Source organism: Bacillus rossius, chromosome 1 (assembly GCF_032445375.1).
Source record: "Bacillus rossius redtenbacheri isolate Brsri chromosome 1, Brsri_v3, whole genome shotgun sequence".
Taxonomy (NCBI): domain Eukaryota; kingdom Metazoa; phylum Arthropoda; class Insecta; order Phasmatodea; family Bacillidae; genus Bacillus; species Bacillus rossius.
This window is the reverse complement of record NC_086330.1, coordinates 105,817,624-105,834,513: the sequence shown is the minus strand read 5'-3', so window position 1 is coordinate 105,834,513 and position 16,890 is coordinate 105,817,624. Positions and strand designations below refer to the sequence as shown.

The window sequence follows — 16,890 nt, the reverse complement described above, 5'->3', positions numbered from 1 at the left end:
TTTATTCTTTCGCCGATTTTGTTAAGTGGGGTGGCTAACTACGCACTTCTTTAAACACGATTATATGGAAAAATACATTTGATCAAACAAAACTTTTGGTTGACCAAACTGATCTACGATGATCTAAGGATTGACATAAAGAAAGATCCCAATTTTTTATTTATTCGCCGATTTTGTAAAGTGATGGTGCTAATTCAAATTTTTTAAAACACTATTATTTGGCAAAATTCGTTTGATCAAACAAAACTTTTGGTTGATCAAAACTGATCTAACGATGATGTAACAATTGACATTAAGAAAGCTTTGTTTTTCAAAATTGGGGGTGGTAACTACGCACTTTTTTAAACACGATTATTTGGAAAAATAAATTTGCTCAAACAAAACTTTTGGTTCATCAAAACTGATGTAACGATGATCTAACGATTGACATAAAGAAAGTTCCGAATTTTTTATTTATTTGCCGATTTTGTAAAGTGGAGGTGCTAATTCACATTTTTTTAAACACGATTATTTGGCAAAATACGTTTGATCAAACGAAACTTTTGGTTGATCAAAACTGATCTAACGATGATGTATCGATTGGCATTAAGAAAACATTGTTTTTCAAAAGTGGGGGTGATAACTCCGCACTTTTTTAAACACGATTATTTGGAAAAATACATTTGATCAAACAAAACTTTTGGTTGATCAAAACTGATCCAACAATGATCTAACGTTTGACATAAAGAAAGTTCCAATTTTTTTATTATTTAGCCGATTTTGTAAAGTGGGGGTGCTAACTACACACTTTTTAAAACATTATTAATTGGGGAAAAAACAGGCTTGTTCAAACGAAACTTTTTGTTGATCAAAACTGATCTAACGATCTAACGGTTGACGTAAAGAAAGTTCCAATTTTTTTATTCTTTCGCCGATTTTGTGAAGTGGGGGTGCTAAATACGCACTTTTTAAAACATTATTAATTGGGAAAAAACCATACTTGATCAAACGAAACTTTTTGTTGATCAAAACTGATCTAACGATGATCTAACAATTGACATAAAGAAAGTTCCAATTTTTTTATTCTTTCGCCGATTTTGTAAAGTGGGGGTGCTAACTACGCACTTTTTTAAACATGAGTAATTGGGAAAATACCAGACTTGATCAAACGAAACTTTTTGTTGATCAAAACTGATCTAACGATTGACGTAAAAAAAACTTTGTTTTTCAAAAGTGGGGGTGCTAACTTCGCACCGGTCAGTGCTGTTAATCTATTCAGTCTAGCTTCCCCCCCCCCCCCCCCACCACCCACATGTTTCTTTCCCGTTCATGATACATATCTTCTGAGGAATCTGAGATTTACAGCCACATAGACTCTCGTATTCTTTTATTCCATTTTTTTCTGTAACAATATCACAGACAAATACATACACACACCTATGCACTATCTCCCCCCCCCTCCCTAATTAAATATGTATTAGAGTTCTGGAAACTTGATTTGTGAAACAATCATTAAAAGGATTGAATGTTTCAATATCAAAGTTGATATTTTTCCTTTCTTGTATATTATGATTCCAATTCGAGTAAATTGGGATTTCACACATCACTAAAATAAATTTTTGAGTATAATAAAATCTGTAATATTGCCGAAAGAAGGTGCTGGAAATGAACTTAACTGATTTTACTCTGTAACTTTTGTAGTACTTAAGTCTGACATTGTAAGAATCGTTAATGCACTAGGTATAAATTGGAAAAATTAGCATTTTGTTTTTAAAAAAATTATCATCTATTAATTTGAAATTAGTATTTTTAATGCAACTTACATATTTAAAACTTAATATCTTAATATATAGGGTAAATCCAGGAGAGATGGACCAACTTTTTTGAAACTCTTATAATTTTGTTATTTGTCAAGATATTGATGGGTGAAGTAAATTTCGCTATGATATTTTGGTGAACTATATATGAAAAGCAATGGTATATGTAGAAAATTTACGTTAACAAAGTGAAGAAAAATGTTGAAAAATTTTACAGAACTGGTCCATCTATACCATATACCTAGGGTTAGATGGACCAGCCTATATGGGAGAGATGGACCAGCATTGAGAAAGCTATTTAATCATTTATGTCTAACTTTAAATTCAGATTTAAGCACTCAATTAAACAAAAATCGTTTATGACGTACAAGTGCGTATACATTAACATTTTTTACAAGGTCTTTCTTCTTTCAGATGTAGTTTTTCAAAACCCTTAAAGATTTTAGTTCTTTTTTCACATGCATCGCACTTATTTTCGTACTTTGTGCAGTTATCATGCAACCAACGGGAACACACTGAGCATTTAATCCAGTCTTCTGTACTTTTTGTAGTATTGTAGTCCTCATTAAACCAGACACATTCATCTTCGTCCCAGTCACCATCATCACTGTCATCATACAAAATTGGCTGAGAAAATCCTTTGGTGTTTGGTTTTTTTTGTTTGGTAGGCCTAACAGTCCTAGTTAGGATATCTTCTTCTCTCCGTCCTTTTAATTTCTTCTTGTTCTTTTATTTTCTTCAGTTTGTCATGTTTTCCTTGGGTAATACGTTGTACATTATCCTTAAAATTTAGTACTTTCGAAACACTTGCACTCTTACCACGGGCTGTAGTTTTTTTTTGTTAAGATTGGAATAGGTGAGATGTTGTTCAAATTTTTTGTTGGCGTGGGGTTGTCGACCTCTTTGACTCCGGAGACACTGGTGGGCCCTGAAGCAGTTCCAGGAGTCGCCAGGCATTCATCACTGATAGGCTGTTCGAAATGTCTTAAAGGCAGAGCAGATTCGAGTGGAGGGGTAGACCTATCGGTGACTATGGTTGCTTCTTGGTTTGATGTCAAACTAATGTCTGGAGAGTGTAGTTGAACTAAGTTCGTTTCAGTAGCTTCAGAAAGTGACGTTTCACTAGAACCTCTTGTGTCAGGGGTGATGATTGTTGAATCTTCGCTAGGTGTCAGGTAAACGTAGTCTGGTATTGCAGACATATTTAGCGGAATAATTCCACATGCCTTGAAGCCGGAAACTGCATTTTCTACAGTCGCTGATTTGGACCAAGCACATCCTAGCAACTTGCCAAATTGCAGTCTCGTAATCTGCCGCAATGGGTTGTTCCTCATGAACACATTACATTCTTTGTTGTAGTTAGACTTCAAAGATTTAAAAAAGCTTCTGTCAAGTGGCTGGAAGAAATGGGTCGTGTGACTAGGAAGGCTAAGCAAAATTATATCATTTTCATCAGCGAATTCAAGTATTTCCACACTGCTGCAATGGGAGGAGTGTCCGTCAAGAATCAACAGTACTTTTCCAGCAGGCTTTCTTTGCAAAAAGTGATTTTTCAACCAGTCGAAAAAAAATTCAGAGGTTATGTAAGCAGATTTCACGTTCATTGCAATCATGGAACCCGGAGACATGCCATCACTGAACTACTGTTTCTTATTCTTCCCTTTAAAAATGCAATAAGGAGGAATGTAGTTGCCCTCGCCATTGAAACAACATACAAGCGATGCGGACGTTTTACCCACTTGACCAATAAGTCAATTATTGCATACGTACTTTTAAAAAATATTATATCTGTACTAAACAAAGGTCAACACAATAGGCGTATTGATCTTCAAAATCAAATTTACATTCGAATATAAAATTAATTTTTATACACAAATTGACTGAATTATATTTCAAATGACTACAAAAAGTTGTAAAAAATTATTAAAGTCTGTACGAGGTAAAGTGAGCACTTCGCAACTTTTAAATACAAACAAAAACACGCGACTAATGAGAAAACTTCATGTAATAGGCTCATAAGCGATTATTTATATCTTATTTAAAAGTGGCCGAAATATAATAATTTGATCGAATGATAAAAGTAACTATGGCCTCAAAAGTGCTCACTTTACCGCATACAGCCTATATTGTATTTTTGTTTTTTAAGTAGGCCTAACGGAGAGAAGAATTTACGTTAAAAGCTTGGAAATTAACCTACAAATTACTTAACAATATGTTTTGTGACTAATTTTTTTGTAGAAACGACATTACAAATCTACAGCCTACTCATTAATAATACTTAGGTCCATTTAAAACGATGGTCGATCTCTCCCACGATGGTCCATCTCTCCCACTTTATTTTGGTCCATCTATCCCGATCGCTAGGGAGAGATGGACCAGGCCGCCATTACGTCCCTGTTGTGCTCACCGTAGCTACAGAACACTAAAAAGATACGTTTAGCTTGTTTACATGTTGTAAGGAATGATAGTTCAAAAATATTGCAAAATACTGTCTCTACGGCACAACTGCGTTCACATTAACAAAATTTTTGACCTACCTGTTTTCTATTTTCTTTAATATCTTCTCAATTTACTCATACAAAGGAACTAAAACAACACAGCAAGCGCAATACAGTTGCCACGACACATTCCTACCAACCATGGCGCTTTCTATTAGCAGGTTCGTAAACTATGCCACCGGTCCATCTCACCCGGTGGTCCATCTCTCCTGGATTTACCCTACATTCTAAATGTTTAAAAACTAAATATTCACTTATACAAATCCCTGCAAATTATCCTGTAGTTCAGTTTAGAAAAAAAAAGAAAGTTTTCTTGCCTTCCTCGATTAAAACAGCAGAAATAATGTACCTAAATGCTTATTTTACTTAGAAAAAATTGGTAATGCAGTATGCTAGAAAAAATTAAATCACAGGTTTAATTCTTCGCAATTCATAATTCACATATCAACTGGATTAATTGTGTTGGATTATATTTTGAAGTTATCTCAGAATGCATGTAACTTGGCTGCATCTGAGAGACATGGTAATATAAATTCATAAAGTATGGTCACAAAAACTAGTGTTGAGAAGGATAACCATGACTTACCACATGGGTAAAGTGTAACATTTGTGAAAATGCCAAGTATCTGTAGTATTGCTGTGGTTTACTTCATACTTCTGCTAAAGAAAATGCAAGAAGGTACAGCCTGTTTTGTTTTCATCTTATTACATTAGTCAACCATACACCTTTCGTCTGCAAGGTAAGAAAATCTACGGCAAAGATGGAAAAGTTTTTTTTTTGTATTAACTTAATTGGTGATTATTATTAAATAGCAAACATAAATTTAAATAATTAATTAATAACTATACATGCACATATGTCCTACACAAACAGAGCATGAATATAAGGTGAGTCAGTAAATGAAAGTCTACACGAAGGGTTGTTATGTTTCAAGTATAAGAAAATATTTTGTACTACAATTTAAAAACTATCAAAATATATGTACCAATAATGCCACATTTTATAAAAAATATTTTTACATTTTTAACTAATTTAGCTGAAAAAAGCAATTATTCTGAAAACTAGCTAAAATAGCATTTATGCTGGAAATTAGAAAAAAATATTGCATCTAAAGAGTAAATTAGCAAAAAAAAATAGCACCTATAGCAATGTGCTGATTTTTCCAGCCCGTAGCCATAGAAATTAAGTAAATGGAAGAACAGAAGCCATTTTGGAAATATGACGGCAAAAACCAAGGAACATGCCCTAAAGCACTCAGGTCCTATCTCATGGATCATATCAGTGGTAGACATCATATCCCATTTCACATTTAACTTCCAGAAATTATAATCTCTCCTGACATCTTTCTGTACTCAATGACAATATTTATTTCCAACTACTTCAAAGAAGAAAAAAGTTTGCATTCCTGAAATTAAATTATACTAAATGTATGTTCATGATTGTGTTACTTCTACTACCTAATGAATCAATAAAGTAAGAAATCCAACAAGCTGAAAATAATTTATTTTTAACAATACAGTTGGCTGAATACATAACAAAGCACACACATCAACATTTATCACATCATGTATATTGTATATATACATACACCAACTAAAATTCAATCTTAAAAATATTTTACAACCGTTAAAAAATAACAGCACCGAAAAAATTCTTTGGTAATGGGTTCTAGATACATATTGAGCAGGAATTATAATACATAAATCAATGATACTAAAGAAACTTAAATGAAAATTTTTTTGCCTTATTTTAATTTTGAACAAAAAAACCACAAAAACAATTATGTATATTCTGGCTCAACCTTGAAGAAAATGGTCACCAACATTTGACATTTCCTATAGGAAAATAATTAAATAGGTCCTCATATTCTTTATGTGGATATAAGATGTAATTCAAACTCAAATATGTGCTAAATTAAGACTTTTGTTTCTGTGAAGTATAAGTATAAAAGGCTATGTATAAGGTTATTGTTCATACGAAGTAGGTACTGGTGCATAAACTATCTTAGTTTTAAATAAACCCACAGCACTGTCTAGCAGGTTTCGAGTTCATTCTATCTATTGACAATGCATTTATTTGGTTTCTTCCAACTTGAATGAGGTACTTAAATATGCCCATAGCTGTAGTTATTAGCACTGATCATTAATTTGACAGTTGACTGACTACCTTTGCTGCTGGTGTCTAATCTACTAATCTGAACTACTAATGTACTTGGTAAAAATAAATTAGAATTACTGCAAAACATGTCATGTTGATGGGAATAAGTATCTACATTTCCAAAGAAAGTGTTTGAATTTTACGAAATATGTGATTTTCTGGGGTTTCAAGGAGATTAACCTGCGGTTGGGGGAGGAGGGGGGTGTTTGTAACTTTTTTTTTGGAATGGTAAAAATCAATTATGAAACTAAACAAATCTTAACACAATATATTTGCAATTATACCACCTTAGTTTATAAAGTACATACAGTAGAACTTCTTTTGTACATATTTAAGGGACCAGAACAAAAATATGTTAAGACACAGAACCAACATAAAGCACGCTAAGAAATTTTCTTCTATTACCATATTTACCCGAATATACTGCGACTCTGAATATAATGTGACCCCAAACTTTCTGACTGAGTGTCTAGAAAAATAAATTCATGGAGAGGAAACCACAGTTCAAATACAAAGTTATAGAGAGAAAATCATAGTTAAAAAAAACACAGCACTTATTTTTTTTAAATTTTTAATTAAATTTGAAATAAAAATTAAATATATAAATTTACCCAGGCAAATATAAATTTGAGTTTGTAACAACACTAACAAAATTAAAATTAACAGAATTTGTTATGATGCTGGTAAGGCAAACTCATTCACTGTCAGTGTCTGTACCGCAGCTGCTGTTGCTACTGCCTTGATCTTCATTTTGCCACAACAGATCATCTTCAGAGCCATCCATGGCATTTGACATGCAGCACTTCTTAAAACCACGGATGATGGACTCTGGAGTTATCCTTTTCCATGCAGTGGAAATCCATCTTACTAGCTGCAGAATTGATGGTTTCTTCATTTTCCCAGTCGGTGTGAGAGCATGGTCACCTGCAAGCAGCCAATCACTATATTGTTGGCGAAGGTGGTCCTTGAATGGCTTGTTTACCACAACATCGAGGACTTGTAGCTGGCTTGTCATTCCAGCTGGAATAACAACCAAGTCTGTGTTAAAATTACGTACCGCAGCTTTAACCTCAGGTGTCAGATGTCCCCGAAACGCATCAAGAACCAACATGCCCCTTTTCTTCAGAAGTGCACCGGGGCGCCGATTTCACACAAGTCGCAACCATTCTTGCATCAAATCACTCGTCATCCAGCCTTTTTCTTGACAACGAATGAATACGTCCGGCGGAAATGCTTCTTTGGGAAGTGTTTTTCTTTTTAATATGACAAATGGTGGCAGTTTCCTGCCGTCTGCCAAAACAGATAACATCACCGTGACTCGCAGCTTTTCATTACCTGTCGTGCGCACGGTAACAGTCTTGACGCCTTTTGTATCAACGGTAGTGTTGCGGGGCATGTCAAAATAAACTGCCGTTTCGTCTGCGTTCCCGATTTGGCCGTACAAATAGTCGTGTTGTTTACGCAAACCAATCACAAAACGCTGAAATCTAGTCAATTTCTCTTGGAAATCTTTTGGCAGCTTTTGTGCTAATGATGTTCTGCGCCGCAAACAAAAACCGCAACGGCGCATCATTCTCACGCATCAGCCATTACTAGCCTTGAAGCTAGTCCACGGAATATGAAACTCCCGGGCAATTTATAGGGCTTTTAAACTTATTACTTCTCGTGAAATAGGAATCCCGTCTCTTCTCTTTGATAAAATTCACAATGCAGGTTTCAATATCCGAGAACCGTCCTCTTTTTGGACCTCTGAATGCTTTCCTGGTACTACTTGCGTTTTTTAGAAAACGCAAATCTTTCCTCCAGTTACGCACGTTACTTTCACTGACGTCGTATTTACGAGCAGCTTGGCAGTTGTTCGTTTGTATGGCATAATTTGCCACAATAATCTTAAAGTTAGCATCGTAACTTCTTCTCAGCCCTTTAGGCATATTTAATCATGTACTCCCACGCTTCTCTACAGTATCCATGTTATAAAAAATCTCTCACTTTCTTACGATGCAAAACAAAACTTACGTCACAGTAACACAGCACAAGCAACCAAACAAACGACAAACGCTTCACATTTTAGCCGCATCGCTGGCGCCTGCCGCGCCATGACCTTGACACAGTTGTCTCGCCGCGCCGTTTCATAACATTCCTCCGGCGGCAAGACGTACGTTTCCGGTTATACTGCGAGACTCACTTTCAGTTCCAGCAATTTTGGTAAAAATCATCGCATTATATTCAGGTAAATACAATATTTCTACATGATAAAAACAATATGGGCAGATGTTAAATTCACCAGATAAAATAAAATTACACAACAATTAGAACCTAATTCTCTCACATGATAAAAACAACAGATCTAGTCTTGTAGTAAATCAAAATTGTGTTCAAAGTTGAACAGGAAATCTAAGTTCTTGGGAAGAGACAGGGGTATCAAAGCATCACAATATGAACAATTTTTTTAAGTGAGATTTTTAAACATTTTTCTAGGATATTGTAAAAAATCACATGTTAACATTTAAATATTTTCATATTTTTGACGGAAACAGTTTTATCAAACGACCATAATCACAAATATACAATTGTTTACATTTAGGAATAGAAAAGTGAAGTAACATTTTCTTGCATTATTTTATTAAAATGTGCATCATCGAATATGCACGAAAACAACCATGTTTACAGGAATTTGTTTATAAACTTATTTACAATATTCACTTTTAAATTGACGCGTGCCCGCCCTTCCTATATTAAATATCACGTTACTTTACGTGATAATTAAACCCAAAAACGAGTTTTAATAAGTTCAGAAGCAATTCAGGGAAAAATGTTTCGGCAATAGGCCTACTCACGTAATATGCGGCGACGAATCTGTGCAACGTCGTAGGTTATAAACAAAGCGACGAACAATAGAATAATTCATTAAAGCAACCAACTATCTTCGCCCTTTATAACCAACTATCTTCGCCCTTTATTTTTCACGTCGCTATAAACACACATATAAACGTACTTCAGAATATAATAGTAAATATGGACGAGTTATGTAAACAAATGTATATTTTTCTCTTGCCACAGCTAAACATGTACATTGTGACGCCATCTTGTGAACGGCGATCTACCAACTGTATTTATATTTTATAATAGTATAAATTTAACAAATTAAGTTGTGAAAGCAAGTTTAAATACTTTTTAATACATAGGATTGAATATATATGTATTTACATATAATTATTTATGCCACGTTTATCTTTTCATTTTAATTATTAATCTCTAGTTTATACTTCCACCACCAGGGCAGGGAAATTTCGGCGAGATTCATGCGCGCGCATCTCATCCCTTCCAAAGAGGAGTCAGTTCGCCCCTCCCTTCTTTTTCTTCGTTCCCGCGCATTTCTCCCTATATAAAGGCGAGGTCATCCACCTGAAAGTCAGTTGATCGGCCCGACGGCCAGTGTGGCTGGATTCCGCCCACTGGTCATAGGACGATCATAGGGGGAGCAGCAGAACGACTGGCTATCCGTTTTCTGCTGCTCGCACCCCTCCTTCGCGAGTTAGGCCATCCGAGGACCTATCTCGGCATAGGGAATTTGTCTCCCTTCCCCCCCCCCCCCCTTTTTGGACGATAGGGTGTACCGTGTTTCAATCCAGTGTATGTTGTGAAAGCCGATGCAGGCAACAAATTGAACTGTTTCGACAATTCAGGTCAATAAAAGTTCCGTGAAAATACCGACATTATTTTCAATCAATAGTTTAGTCCCTATCTCTCACCCCACTAGCTATTCGCCTACACCAGCCGAGCGTGAATCCTGCCGCAAGACCAGCAGCTTGGACCTTCTCCACCCGATACCTGGCTCTCACCCAAGAGAGACATCGGTGCGAGGAGACATCAACACAATTAACTGGGCTCGGGGTACGAAGAAGAGGAGAGGACATCAATTAGTTGGCGCCCAACGTGGGGCCCGACCAGCAGTTGGACCTTCTCCACCCGGATACCTGGCTCTCACCCAAGAGAGACATCGGTGCGAGGAGGACCACATCAAGCTGGCGCCCAACGTGGGGCAAGACCAGCAGCTCGACCTTCTCCTCCACCCGGTACCTGGCTCTCACCTGAGAGACATCGGTGCGAAGAGGAGGAGCACGTCAAACTTTATTTTAGTGTTCTGTCTAAACTTTTATGATGGTTTCGTATCAAATGCAGCACTACAACTACAATTATGATGGTTTTATATCAAATGTGGCACTATTACTATAATAATAGTGGGAAATGATTCCCACATAAAGTGGGAAAGAAATGCTTTAATACCTTAGAAAAAATGATGGTACACATGAAAAAAAAATGTTAGTAACTGGAATTTGTAAATCTTGGGTATGTAAAAATGAGGTTCTACTGCATACATTTCTGCATTGTAAAATGATCTACAATAGGCAATAGCATGTTTGTACCTACTCATCATACGTGAAAAAATTAATGTAATATTTATGTTCACAATGATTTGAGATCATTATGAAATTTGTACTATATAAACTGCATTCAAATTAAATCAATTCTCAATGCACAAAACCATTTCAGAGTGTCCACATTCTGGAAAATCTGGGAAGTTGGGAATGGTCAATGGAAGTCGAGAATTTATTTAATAATCCTGGAAAAATAATGGAAATTTCTCAGTTATAATAAATTGAAGAAAAAATGTATGCTCCAGTCTGCCATCTAACAAAATATGAAAGCAATAATTATTCCCCAGATGGTTGTTTTACAGCACAATCTTACTATAAAATGGCATAGCAATGTTCTGTTTGTAATAAAGAAAGTGGACAGAGAACTATGCCTGCCAGCTATGAGGATGGTGAAAGATGAATTTTCTTCATTTTTGTTTTTCAGAAAATTGCAAAATAGTTGCACAATTATTTCAATAAATATTAATCAGATATATTTACAATTTTGGTCAAGGGAAAGCCAGGGAAATTTTATTACAAAATTGTGAGGACACCCTGCATATATATTATTTTAAAACCATGATTCTACGTAACCTCAGTAAAGCAGACACTTGTTAAAACCTGGCCGACTCCAGCATCTCTCACGCCGGGATGACCTCTGCCCCTCCACTCGGCTCCGTCGCAAACACCAGGCTGTCAAGGTCCCGGTTGCCAACAGAAGGGTGCCCTTTGTAGAACTTCTCTTTCAACATTGCGATGTAGGCATCTGCTGTGCTGGTGGTCGTCAGTGCTACCACGCAACCTCCCCACCTGAAACAGAAGTTAGTACAGTTCATGCAGTTACTCTGATATCTGATCATGTGACGTCACTCTTTGAATAAAGAAGCCATATTGCATGATATATTTATATGTGCATTGGTTAGACTTCACATTATGCCATTGCATTTCCATGCCATTATTTTTCATCCCATACAGTTTCTTCAGTGTTTCACTCTATATAAGCATTGCATTTTGTGTCTGTTAATTAATTTTATTGCCAGATATATGTTACTCCTTATCTGCTATTTGTAAAATTTCAGGCAATTTTTTTTTACTTGTATGCTAATTTCATTTTTTAAACAGGAGATTTTGGTATTATTGAATTTATTTTTGATAAAATCTGATTAGTCATACAGATAACATATTATTGACTACATATGACACATAAATGTTTCTTGATAGTTATTTCACTAAAAGTGTGTCATCTTACTGACAGATGATGCACTCAGAACAATAAAAATAAATCTGCAAATACTTCTTTCAAAAATGTACCAATGTCATAATGTAAAAAGGAGTTCTAATAACAGTTGTAAAATCAAAAAAAGAGTAAAAAAAATTTACAATATAATTTAGTACATAATTTTTTGTAAAAACTTCATGCTGAATATACGTACAACATTCATTAAATTTAATATATAAATTTTACATTATTGTAACTTAAGTTGTAATTAAAAATGCTAACGATAGTAATTGCATTTTGGTCCTTAGTGGTGTATTAACTTACATTTGGGTGTTATACGGTGCACTAACATGCTTTTCAATGTTATTTCGGTTTTGTTGCAATTTACCGTATAATCTTGTGTCTACTAATCACACTGTAGTTGCTCACTATAAGCTGATGACCAGCACGACGCCACAGACACTCACCCTGCCCCGGTGAGGCGGCAGCCGAGGGCCGAGCCCTTGGACAGGGCGACGAGTCTGTCAAGCTCGGGGTGGCTGCACTCGTACAGGGTCTCCAAGCTGACGTGGCTCTGCCCCATTAGCTCACCCAGCCTCTTGAGCGCCAGCTCTGCAGAGATGTCCTGGCTGCACAACGTCACAAACGTTTCAACGCGCAATGCCTCTGCAAACAAGTACACCAAGATATGTTTGTTATGCAGTTAAGCATACCACAGTTTTGTAGGAAAACAGACATATAGTATTTATACTATATTATATACTATATTTATAAAATACAAACACCATGATAAAATATTACAATATAGTTGTATTCAATAGTTACTTACATAGACTCCACAGTACACTTGTATTATATTGTTCAGAAATAATGCAGAACGAAACTTTTCTTACCACATCTCAAGCAACCAGAGAGAAAATAAAGTCAAATTCAGGAAATTACAAAAAAGAGCAAAACTTAATTCCTTCTGTAATGATCATTACATTAGGCCACAGAAAAGCTGTGCAAAATTTCTGAATAAATAAAATAAGTTTTACTGTAGTAAGAAATTAAAATGCATTCAGGCACCTAAAGTATGTTTACAACTTAAATTCAGAAAAACACAAGTAGTATTTCTGCCCATTGTTTATAGCCTCAAGAAAGGCTTCTACCTTGAAACAATACTAGAAATTAAATAAACTAAAACATTAAATCTTTTATTGAAAAATCACAAAAAATTGAGCAGATGTTGCAAACTCACGCCATGTTCTTACCTTGCAACACATGCAATGCCCTGTTGCGCAGTTTGAAGGTATCAATGTGCAGTATGTTGTTAGGAATGTACTGCTTATTCAGCTGTGCTTCGGTCACCTCTAGAACACTGCATATCTGTTACAGAATGATGCACACAGATTAACAAGACTGAAATAACAAGATAAGAATCAGTTAAACCCTTCAATAATAACTGTAGTCATCATATTCACATTTACCACACAATCATACGTGATAAATTAGCTGTAAGAATTTTATAATCCATGATATTTGCAGTAAGATGTCATAATTTTCTCAAATTAAATGCTTTGCTAAACCCTATTATACAAAACATGTTTTATCTCACATTCTTACCACACTTGCATCTCTCACGCTGATAAGAAAAGTGACTTTTCTGAATCATAAGAAACAAAACTTGAGATAAATCTTTTCTAATGGTTACTAGTTATCAGTTAGTAACAGTGAAGAGTTACTACCATTTCACAGAAAAACATAAGTTTCATTACCATTTTTAAATAATGAATTGCACCTAAATAATTTGTGATGGAATGATTTCCTCACTGTACTGTACCAATTTACATTTTCGAAATGATTCTCAATACTTTTTAGAGTTTATCCTTAAAAGTTGAACATAATTTTAAAAAGCATGCTTTGTTGACAACAATAAAAATAAATTTAATGAGATACAATCATATGACAAATGACTATTGAGATTAAAAACTCATGCACACACACACACACACATTTATATTTGAAGCACAGAGCAATAACTTAACTTAAATATGTAATGTTTACATTTTAAGGTTGTCTTATATTTTATGCCATATTATGTTCAAAATTTTGTATACATATACAGTCAATAAACATGTAAAGTGGTGTTAAGTACATGTGAATGATTATCATTGATATTGGAGAATCAGATTTAAAGTCTCAAAATCTCATTTTTATGATTATTAGTCAACAAAGCAGGATACCAACACAATCATATCACTAGCAGTAATTAATAATTCATGCAGATTTTTCTATGGTAAGTTAGGTTTTATTGCATTCAATTATTTCATGATATGTAGTAAGGTGGGGTCTCATACGCCATGTTTGATATTTCATTTTCTCATTTATATTAGTTAAGGGCTATTTGCGGAAATTTAACACTATAGCTGTCTTGCATTTGTTGTTTCGTCATAAATATATTTTTTTTTAAAAATATTCACTAAGTATGATATAATAACTGTAAAAGTCACACAAGTGAGAACAATTAAAAACACTTGCACAACTTTTTACACTATCATATAACACTGACGTCAACCGGGGCTACGCCCTCCCTAAGCCCGATGTGCCTCACGTCTTGCCCTGGCAGGCCTCTCCTCTCACCACCACCCTATATGACCCGGGCGTTTCAAACCACCCGCCGTAGTGTATGTATGTATGTGTGTGCGTGTGTCGGCCCGCGCCCACCGGTGTGACATCAGTGCTTCGCTCCCGAATGATGCAGAGCGTGGAAGAACATTCCCGAGGCAGACTCTATTTAATATTAAATTAATTACGTAATTGTATTGTTTTTAGCCAGTGTGCTAAGTTAATTAAGGGTTTATGTATGTTCATTTCTTTTCCGGTGGCATGCTTTATTTAAATACATGGCAATAGCCGTTGGCCAGATGTGATTGTTGGATCTGCCTCGAGGGCTCACCGGAAGGTAGTCGGTCACCGTCGCTGCCTGAGGAAGGAGTCTCACGCGCCCGTCATCTGCAACTATCGACTATTACCGATCCGCGTCCATCTGGCTATTTCATTTGTATAAATCATTTTTCTTTAACTTCAGGACTTACCTCGAGCAGCGGATTTTTTTTATTTACGTTTTATTTAATTAATATATCAGTTTTTTTGTGCACGTGGCCACGCGGGGAGAAGACTGAGGCGTGTGGGCCGCCTTCAAGAGCCTACCTTATTGTGTGTTTAATAAAAAGTGTGACCCCCGCTGAAAGGGGTCGTAATTACATATTTGTATTTGTACTGGGGGAAACGGGCCTCGCTGCATACGGGCGACGTCACGGCCCTGAGAATAGAGTCGCCGGGTCCGCATGCCCGTAACACATGTGGTGGCGCCCTAGGCATAAAGCCAAGTATGTAAAATCAAGAATCTGAACCCCCTTTGCGACAGCAACACTTAGTAAATTTATGATGAAAATAATTGTTATATAAAACCAAATGAATGAGATATAGAGTGTTACATTTACACAAATAGCACTGAACTAATATTAATGATGTTGATGACTTAATGTAAAAAATCATCATGACACGCCAGTCCTCACCTTAAAGTGAACAGTGATCAATGACCACTTATTGTGGGTCAACAAAGCCGTGCATGCTGGCTGTGAACGTGATATGTTATAATTAGGGACAAGATCATCGGTAAATTGCGATCAAACAGAAATAACACCGCAAATCCCAAAATGCAAGGTAATATACAATTTAGCACCAAAATTTAACTAAATACATTAAATCAATCAGCCTTTTCACAAATCTTTAATTACAAAAATGTAATGTTATATTATTGTAAAATCATTGAACGTAATTTATTTAGCATGAATTTTGTACTAAATGGATTGGGGGGGGTTTGAAATTACATTGTTTGATCTTGCATGTCTTACATTAGTAACATATTTTTACATAAATGATGGCACATGTTTCAAACACACAAAAATTTCTGATTAATTGTTATTTTTCTGAGAGGTTCTGTTCTATACATGCTTATTCTAATGATTTTACTGTATAAGTACACCATGTGTCAATCTAAATGAGACCTTTTTTGTTAACTAAGTACTAAGATATTTGTTGAATAACACACTTAATTTAATTACTAAATACAACGTATAAAAATAAAATCAAAATCTTATATTTTAAAAATGAAATTGTCCCAGAAATAAAACCACTCAACTTCGTCCCTAGCTATTAGAGCTGGGCCGATCACCAATTTTGCCGATCATGCCGATGCCGATCATCTTGCCAATCTTCTGAGCCGATTAGAGCCTTTCAAGTATCTCTGATTACACGTTGCTTTTGACGGATCACTATAAACTGTGAAATATTCTCAGACACAACTACTTTTCTTTGACATGATTACTTATAAATCACCACACACACGCACACACACTTAACTGCTTTAAAATGTAATAAGGTCAAAAAAAATCTTCACCTAATCACAACTCCGTCATTCTGTGATCCGTGTGTGCTAGTAGACGTCAGCGATGATAATTTTATTGCCCTTCCTTCCCCCCAGTGCCGCCAACAAACTTTCAATAATTCCCGATTGTAAGTTAATTTGTGAATACAAAATACCACAAAATGGGGAACAAAACTCTTCATCAACCAGGTTTTTATACAAAAAAAAAAAATTAAGGTCTATTTCTCGCTAAACAGGATAAGAATATTAATTTCGCTAAACAAAACTTTCAATAGGCCATATTTAGCGAGAAAAAACTAAATAGATGATTTCCGGAAGAGGTAGTTGTTTACTAACCACGAGACTACTAGCGCCATTAATTCGTACGAA

At 35.5% G+C, this 16,890-nt stretch overlaps 1 protein-coding gene across 7 annotated transcripts in view; it reads right to left on the bottom strand.

The window, feature by feature from the left end:
* LOC134541489 (N-acetylgalactosamine kinase) overlaps nt 1-16,890 on the bottom strand; it is a 59,163-nt gene that overhangs the window by 15,404 nt on the left and 26,869 nt on the right. For 4 of the 7 annotated variants that reach the window (XM_063384983.1, XM_063385007.1, XM_063385014.1 and 1 more), the window contains exons 8-10: nt 13,343-13,457; nt 12,557-12,755; nt 11,302-11,680 (exon numbers count right to left, since the gene is read on the bottom strand). In XM_063384983.1, coding sequence (XP_063241053.1) covers nt 11,512-11,680; nt 12,557-12,755; nt 13,343-13,457 — 483 coding nt within the window. In that variant the 3' untranslated portion in view covers nt 11,302-11,511. Of the gene's footprint in view, nt 1-11,301; nt 11,681-12,556; nt 12,756-13,342; nt 13,458-16,890 lie in introns of those variants that run through there. The other 3 variants (XR_010076650.1, XM_063384998.1, XM_063385026.1) reach the window with 1 other exon arrangement.